The following is an 8793-nucleotide window of genomic DNA, read 5'->3' on the forward strand; positions in this document are numbered from 1 at the left end:
TCAGTAGGAGTACGGCAATAGAAGTAAGACCAATTATTTCATCCTTACTAGGCGATTCTTTATCATGAGGTTGTCTACGAAATTTAGAGAAATTAAACTCATGAGACTCATCACCAAAACTAACACTGACAGTTTCTTTATGGCAATCTATCGTAGCATTAACAATGTTCAAGAAAGGTCTACCAAAGATAATGGGACAAAAGTCATCTTGTGGGGAACTAAGAACTAGAAAATCAGTAGGATATTTTATTTTCACACACAATACTTCAACATCTCTAACAATCCCAAGTGGTGTGATGGTGTCTCTGTTTGCAAGTTTAATAGTGACATCTATGTCTTCTATTTCAGCGGGCGCTATATCATTCATAATTTCTTGGCATAAGATAAAAGGAATAACACTCACAATAGGACCTAAATCACATAAGTCATGATAGCAATGATCTCCTATTTTAACTAAGACAACAGGCATGCAACCAACATGTCTATGTTTATCTTTTTCATCGGGTATGGCAATTCTAGCAGCTTCATCACAAAAATAAATAACATGCCCATCCATGTTTTCGACCAAGAGATCTTTTACCATAGCAACACTAGGTTCTACTTTGATTTGTTCAGAGGGTTTAGGTGTTTTAATATTACTTTTGCGAACCACGGTTAGGATGTTCAGTTACGTCTCCTGCATAAGGATTAGCTAGCAGTTGTTCTATCATACCCGAAGGAATTTTATAACCATTGCTTTCAGTAGGTGCAGTAGGTTGAGGGGCAACTCTTTGTGTTCCTGGCTGAGGTGAACATACGAATAGACCCCTCAAAGGATGGTTTTCCATAGTGACAAGTGACAATAAATTTTAGCATGTAATATAAATTTTTCCTTACCGATTTCCACTTACCAAGAGCAATTCACTCCCCGGTAATGGTGCCAGAAAAGAGTCTTGATGGCTCACAAGTATAGGGTATCAATCGTAGTCCTTTCGATAAGTAAGAGTGTCGAACCCAATGAGTAGCAGAAGGAAATGACAGGTGGTTTTCAGCAAGATAATTTGTGTAAGCACTGAAATTGTCGATAACAGGTAGTTTGATAGCAAGATAACCTGTAACGAGCAAGTAACGGTAACGGTAAATAAAGTGCAGCAAGGTAGCCCAATACATTTTGTAGCAAAGGACATGCTAAAACAATCTCTTACAATAAGCAAAGTGTTCTTGAGGGCACACGGAAATTTCATCTAGCCACTTTCATCATGTTGGTTTGATTCGCATTCGCTACTTTGATAATTTCATATGTGGGTGGACCGTTGCTTGGGTGTTGTTCTTACTGGAATAAACCTCCCACTTATGATTAACCCCCTCGCAAGCATCCACAACTACGATAAAATCTAACCATAGCATTAAACATATGGATCCAAATTAGTCCCTTACAAAGTAGCGCATAAACTAGGGTTTAAGCTTCTGTCACTCTAGCAACCCACCATCTAATAACTACTCCACAATGCATTCCCTTAGGCCCAAAGATAGTGAAGTGCCATGTAGTCGACGTTCACATGACACCACCAAGGGAATCACAACATACATATCATCAAAATATCGAACACATATCAAATTCACATGCTTACTTGCAATGTGACTTCTTCTGTGACCTCAAGAACAAAAGTAACTACTCACAAATGATATTCATGCTCAAGATCAGAGGGATATTAAATAACATAATGGATCTGAACATATAATTTGCCACCAAATAAACCATATAGTAATCAACTACAAGATGTAATCAACACTACTAGTCACCCACAGGTACCAATCTGAGGTTTCGGTACAAAGATTGAACACAAGAGATGAACTAGGGTTTGAGAGGAGTTTGTGTTGTTGAAGATGTTGATGAAGATTGGCCTCCCAAAGATGAGAGGGTTGTTGGTGATGACGATGGCTTCGATTTCCCCCTCCGGAAGGAAGTTCACCCGGCGGAATCGCTCCGCCGGAGGGCAAAAATGCTCCTGTCTAAGTTCCGCCTCGAGACGGCGGCGCTCCGTCCTGAAATTTCTCCCCTTATTTTTTCTAGGACAAAAGACCTTATGTACCAGAAGATGGGCACTAGAGGTGGGCTGGGCTGCCCGCATCCCACGAGGCACGCCTGGGGGGCCTAGCACGCCCTGGTGTCTTGTGGGCACTAGGTGCCCCCCCCTCCGGTGGTTCTTTTCTCCAATAATTATTAAATATTCCAAAATAATTCTCCGTAAAATTTCAACTCATTTGGAGATGTGCAGAATAGGTGTCTCTTACGTAAATTTTTCAGGTCCAGAATTCCAGTTGCTTGTATTCTCCCTCTTTGTGTAAACCTTACATATTATGAGAAAAAATGCATTAAAATTACTCCATAAGGCATTATTATGCATTAAAAACATTATAAATAACATTAGGAAAATATGATGTAAAATGGACGTATCGGGACGGCACGACAGGGCGTCCGGGCTTGCGCTCGTTGAGGGGGAGCTTCAAGGCGTCGAGGCAGACAACGAGGATAGCACGGGGACAGCTGTGGCCGCAGCGGTGCTCGTCGGCGGTCTCGGGTGCACCCAGGTCCGGGCAAAGAGAGAGAGCAGAGGGGGGAGGCACGGGAGAGAGTGAGAGAGAGGCCAGGGGTGTGTGTGTGTGTGTGTGTGTGGCGTCTCCAGAGGGTCGGGGCGCAGGAGGCAGCCTGGAGGTGACCGACGTGTGGCCACGCGCGGCAACCACACTCCCATGTCCTCCTGGCGCAAGGAAAGGGATGACTGGTAGGGGAGGCCCAGGTGAGCTGGGCCGCCAGCCGGGCCGGCCAGGTAAGTTAGCTAAGCCCCTTTCCTTTCTATTTTTCTTTTCTCTGTTTTGATTTAGTTTAGGCACTAAATCATTTAAATAAATTCTAAAAATTATTGTGGAGGTTAACTGAATTATTCCAGAGCTCCACAAATAACTTCAGAATATTTGGACCATTTAAAAAAATATAACATTTAAATAGCTCCAATTCAAATGCTTTTGTGTTAATTCAAAAATCCAAAAATGACCTAGAAATATGTGCATCTTTTTTGGCAGAGGTTTTTGCCTTTATCGAGAACCATGAACTTTTCTAAAAGGCCTTTGGGTTCACTGAAAAAGATTTTATTCTACCCTATTCGATTTAATTTGGTGCTAGGGTTTGAACATTTCCCATTTCAAGTTTAGTTGAAAATTTAAACATGATGCAACACCACATGCTAGTCTAAGTAATACCAGACTAGGGATTTGACAGTAGACGCCTCGTAACCGATTGAAACGTCTCCTCGCACTAAACACGCATCGCCGAAAATTCTGAAATAAATTCAGAATAAATACGAGTACCAAGATTTGAACTGTGATAACGGTAACAGTGGATACCACTGTTCTCCTAACCATCCAACCACAGATTGGTTCACGGTCTCACTCCCATGTTGTGATGAAGTGCTGAATACACAATTTTATTGCAACCGGTGGCAACGCACGGGCTCTTGGCTAATGCTTCCTCTGTAAATAAACTAATATAAAAGCGTTTAGATCACTACTTTAGACGCACGGGCTGCTCTCTTATATTTAGTTTATGAAGGAAGTATTTCATATATTCGTACATGTTTCGGATCATGTAAAAGGTCCCACTCCCACGGATCAGATCTGTTCAACGGCCGCGAGAAGCGAAAAGACGCGGAGCGGACGGAGAGGGGAGACTTTGACTATGACGGAGAAAAGGCACACCGCACATATCCCACGACACGCTCGAGGATGGCGACAGGTCCCAGGCTCCCGATTCCATCCAGGTTTGGTTTAGCGCAAACCAATAGGGAGACCATGGTCGTGGCCTCCTCCTCCTCCTCCTCCTCCCATGTCCTTGCAGCTGCGGCCATTCTCTTCACCCTGAGAGTGATGGCGGCATCCGGCGGCAACGGCAGCGCCACCCTTGCCTTGTGCGTCCACGTCGACGGCGTGCACTCGAGCCCGGACTCCCCGTTTTACGACGGCTTCGGCAACAGTCTGTCACAGGTTGTGGAGGCAGCTAGCGCGTCCGACAGATTGTCCAGTGTGACGCGCTACGATCAAAGAAGGGTCACCACCACCACCGGGCCGGACCGCGCGAACGAGTATGCGCTCGCGCAGTGCCGGCCCGACGTGCCAGCCGACGAGTGCTTGCGCTGCCTCAATGCCTGCCTTGGCACACTTGACACCCACTGCGACTCCGCCGCGGTGCGCTATGACAGCTGCCTCCTCCGCTCCAGTCCACACAACTTCAGCAGCTTCGATGTCAATGAGTACACGGTGTCCGTGTTCGACGGCAACGCGCCTAGCCTCCCGAAGAAGGTGCCTACCGGCTTGCTCGGCAAGGTGGCAGCCAACGCCACCGCGAACAGATCCAGGACCGCCGCAGGGATAGCGGACTACCCAGATGCAGCGGCAGCCGGCGGCCGTGCGAGTGTCTACGGGCTGGCCCAGTGCATCACCCAGATGACGGCGCAGGACTGCGGCAGCTGTCTCCGCGGCGCGCTGTCACGCCTCTCCGACGAGTTCAACTCCAGTGCCGGGATGCAGGTCCTTCGCCCCAGCTGCATGCTGCGCTATGCGGGCTCTCCCTTCTTCAACGCGTCCCTCCTGCCCGTGACCCATGTCACCGTCCCAGAGGGCGACGGCGCCGCGGCTCCGGAAGAAAGCAATTCCCTTCCTCAGAGCAAAGGTTTCGTACCCTACGCGCTCTCCTCTCGCCAATTTTTGCAACGGATTTCCCTCTCCTCTGTGTTTCACATTGGTTTCCTTTCCGATAACAGATCGAGGCAAGGTGATCGCACTTTCTTGTTCTGCGGGCGGAGCTGCTATACTCGCACTAATCCTAGTAGCATTGTGGTGCAAACGGAGAGGCCGGAAATCAAAGATTGCCACGGGTATTCCCCATTCCTCTTTCTCTCACGAGTACTGTTTCGCAGCTCAACTCAAGGTTTCACACATTTGTTCAGGGGGTGGTAACTACAGCTACCAAACTCTGGTGAATGCCACTGCTAACTTCTCCGAGCAAAATCGGTTAGGATCTGGTGGATGCGGCGTAGTATACAAGGTACCGAACAATTACTGAGCACTAATCTCTAGAGCTTGACTGTTATAGTTTGCAGCTTAGGTATTGTGAATCTACAATGCAGTCCTCTGTTAGTACCAACATACTGCAGCCCATTTCTTTCTGGCAGTATAATTGCCCATGGAATTGTTCTAGTAAAAACTCAAAACTGGGTTTGATTGTTCCAGTTATTTTCATGTGGCCAGCCAAGCACACCAGCAGGGGAAGTCTAAAATTGCTTGATACTTACAACACATTTAACATGTCAACACTTATTTAGAGAGAGAGAGAGAGTACAAATTTCTCAACATACTGAGGCTAGATACTGTTTATGAATTAACCAACAGGGAATACTGGAGAACAAGAAAGAAATAGCCATAAAAAAACTTGCAAGAAAAAATCTGAAAGAGCTGGAAAGGGAGGTTTCTCTGGTTGCCGAGCTTCAGCACGAGAACCTTGTCAAGTTCTTGGGCCATTGTTTTCAGGACGATAAGATGTTTCTTGTCTATGAGTACCTTAGCAATAAAAGCCTAAGCAACTATTTCAAAGGTAATTGTGCAATCACTCGGTCGTGATTATGAATTTCTCCTATTTAATTAGTTTCACCGATATCGAGATATCCGTGTCGTCATGGATTTGACAGGTTCAGTCGACTACCAAAAACTGGATTCGGCAAAATGGCTCAACATCATCAAAGGGGTTGCACGTGGCCTTACTTATCTCCACCTTGATTCTGGGAAGGATATTGTCCATAGGGATCTCAAGCCATCTAACGTCCTCCTTGATTCCAACTTCGCTGCGAAAATCGCCGACTTCGATCTTGCAAGAGGGTACAACCGGGAGAGGAGTCATGAAAGCACTCGTAACACGGCCGGTACTTAGTAAGTCCGTTCTCTCTTTTCTGACTACATATACATATTCTGTGACTTGTTCCATATTTCCAAAGAAGACTTGTGTTAGCTTAGTAGCCTGCTTGTCGTCTTCACGTTGTATACTATATTTCAGTTCAGTTGATGAGTTCCAGTAGATTACCGAAGTCAGCATATTTGTTTATACAGTAGAAACTCTGATTGATCGCGTTCCTCTGTTTCCTACTGAAGTGGATACATAGCTCCAGAGTGCTATGCGGAAGGGAAATTCTCCACCAAATCGGACGTGTATAGCTTCGGGGTGATGGTGCTGGAGATCATAGTTGGGCAGAGCATTAATAGGTTCGAGAACGACAACTGCACCGGTCTCGTGGAACATGTAAGGGATCCGCATCTCAGTCATTTCTTGTGGTTTTTATCTGAACCGGGTAACCATCTCCCTGAGCTGCAGGTGTGGCAGCATTGGAGCGACCTTAGAGTTGGAGACGTGCTGGACAGGGACCATCTTGGCCTTGGGAACCATGAGCAGATGCAGCAAGCATCACGGTGCGTGCAGGTCGCCCTCCTCTGCGTTCAGAACGACCGGTCCAGGAGGCCGGCCATGGACGAGGTCACCTACTTCCTTAGCAATGAGATGCTTGTGCCGGATCCTTCTGCCCCCGGGTACATCACGGCGCCGGCCGGCAGCGGGCCGCCTGTGTGTTCGGTGAACGACGTGACGATCAGCATGACGGAGCCCCGATCCTGATCGAAATGTTTCGTCTCGGGATCTCTCTTGCACATGAGTGGTGCATCTAGGCGTATATCTTCAACTACTATAAACAACTATTCGGGCCTTCGGCAAAGAGCACAGTTTCCCTAAATGAGTCTGTTACTGAAGATATCCCTCAGCTTAGGTAAGACGAAAATGAGATCTTAACTGCACCTTTTACTGAGGAGGTTTTAGATGCAATATCACAAATGAAACCGAACAAAGCACCGGGACCAGATGGGTTCCCAGCGGAGTTCTATAAGAAATGTTTTATGATACTTTTAACAGGCATCTAGAATTATTTCATCTTAAATTTGATATGATTACATTATTACCAAAGAAAGAAGGAGTGTTTCGTATCTGAGCAGTTTAGGCCGATATGTCTTCTGAATGTGGCAAATTTGACAATATTGATCTGAGGATGAAATCATTTTACAAAATGAACTACTCCTAAAAAAATTCACTCAACTGACCGTTTTGAGTGGCGCCTGACACGGAGGCGCCACACCCTACGGTGCGGCGCTTAGCACACAGGCGTTGCACTTCTATCCAGCATGGCAGCCCCGGGGCCCGCACCAAGCAGTGCAGCGCCTAGCCCATAGGCGCTGCACATTGACTTAAGCCGCATCGGGGCTGCCCTCTCCATCCGAACAACAGTTATCCCCATCGAGCAGCGGCGGCGGCGGCCCTCTCCTCTCCCCCTCTACATCCCCTCTCCAGAATGAAGCAGATCTGAAGTTTTTGGCCGTGAGTTTCTTCCCTGGTCCCTCGTACAAGGTAAACTCCTCCGATCCCTTTCTTTTCCTCCATAAATTCGTTCACATTTGTCTCATTTAGCCAAGTTTTGGTGGAACCTTGATTTGCTTGGATTTGTCTTGCATATGATAAATTGAAATAGTGTGGTGTGATTTAGGATTTGTAGTCATTGTGGAACCTAGATTGTTCATGTTTTGGTGGTACCCTTGTGTAGATTTGTAATATTGATATAGATTTGTGTGATTAGGATTAGTAGATGATTTGTAATCATTGTTGGACCCTAGTATTTATGATGGGTATTTGTGACGATTGTTGACGTCCTTTCGTTGTATATCTTAGATTAGTATTCAACTTTCCTTTTAGTGTTTACCGATTGTTGAATACGTATGAAATAATGCTCGCATATTAAATAAAGCATAGGGAGTAAGCTAACGTATATTTATTGTGTGAAATTTTTAAGGATGATTTGGCTTCTCAATGATCATTGGGACACTTGATACGTCTCCGTCGTATCTACTTTTCCAAACACTTTTGCCCTTATTTTGGACTCTAACTTGTATGATTTGAATGGACTAACCCGGACTGACGCTGTTTTCAGCAGAATTGCCATGATGTTGTTTTATGTGCAGAAAATAAATATTCTCGGAATGACCTGAAACTCCACGGAACATCTTAGAAAAAATAATAAAAAATCCTCGCCAAATATGAAGACCAGGGGGCCCACACCCTTCTCACGAGGGTGGGGGCGCCCCCCCTAGGGCGCGCCCCCTACCTCGTGGTCCCCCTAGATGCCCTCCGACGCCAACTCCAACTCTATATATTTGCTTTCGGAGAGAAAAACTTAGAGAAGAAATTATCGCGTTTTACGATACGGAGCTGCCGCCAAGCCCTAAAACCTCTCGGGAGGGCTGATCTGGAGTCCGTTCGGGGCTCCGGAGAGGGGGATTGTCGCCGTCGTCATCATCAACCATCCTCCATCACCAATTTCATGATGCTCATCGCCATGCGTGACTAATTCCATCGTAGGCTTGCTGGACGGTGATGGGTTGGATGAGATTTATCATGTAATCGAGTTAGTTTTGTTAGGGTTTGATCCCTAGTATCCACTATGTTCTGAGATTGATGTTGCTATGACTTTGCTATGCTTAATGCTTGTCACTAGGGCCCGAGTGCCATGATTTCAGATCTGAACCTATTATGTTTTCATGAATATATGTGAGTTCTTGATCCTATCTTGCAAGTCTATAGTCACCTACTATGTGTTATGATCCGGCAACCCCGAAGTGACAATAATCGGGACCACTCCCGGTGATGATCATAGTTTGAGGAGTTCATGTATT

The 8793-nt window shown here is 46.0% G+C and overlaps 1 protein-coding gene across 1 annotated transcript; it reads left to right on the top strand.

Moving 5' to 3' along the window:
- The first annotated feature begins 3797 nt into the window (after positions 1-3797).
- On the top strand, positions 3798-8553 carry LOC147958617 (cysteine-rich receptor-like protein kinase 25). The gene is made up of 7 exons (XM_087537242.1): positions 3798-4705; positions 4797-4910; positions 4983-5080; positions 5425-5626; positions 5721-5958; positions 6178-6325; positions 6398-8553. The coding sequence occupies exons 1-7, from the start codon at positions 3829-3831 to the stop codon at positions 6692-6694; spliced, it is 1974 nt and encodes a 657-aa protein (XP_087393368.1). The 5' UTR covers positions 3798-3828; the 3' UTR covers positions 6695-8553.
- The last annotated feature ends 240 nt before the right edge of the window (positions 8554-8793 follow it).

Source organism: Triticum urartu, chromosome 7A (genome assembly GCF_056163025.1).
Source record: "Triticum urartu cultivar PI428250 chromosome 7A, HENAU_Tu73, whole genome shotgun sequence".
NCBI lineage: Eukaryota > Viridiplantae > Streptophyta > Magnoliopsida > Poales > Poaceae > Triticum > Triticum urartu.

Bases quoted from the DNA above. Each gene is read 5' to 3' on its own strand.
- LOC147958617 (XM_087537242.1), top strand. From the start codon at position 3,829: ATGGTCGTGGCCTCCTCCTCCTCCTCCTCCTCCCATGTCCTTGCAGCT. The intron at 5,627-5,720 runs GTAATTGTGCAA...TGGATTTGACAG, and splicing joins CCTAAGCAACTATTTCAAAG to GTTCAGTCGACTACCAAAAA. The intron at 5,959-6,177 runs GTAAGTCCGTTC...TTCCTACTGAAG, and splicing joins CGTAACACGGCCGGTACTTA to TGGATACATAGCTCCAGAGT.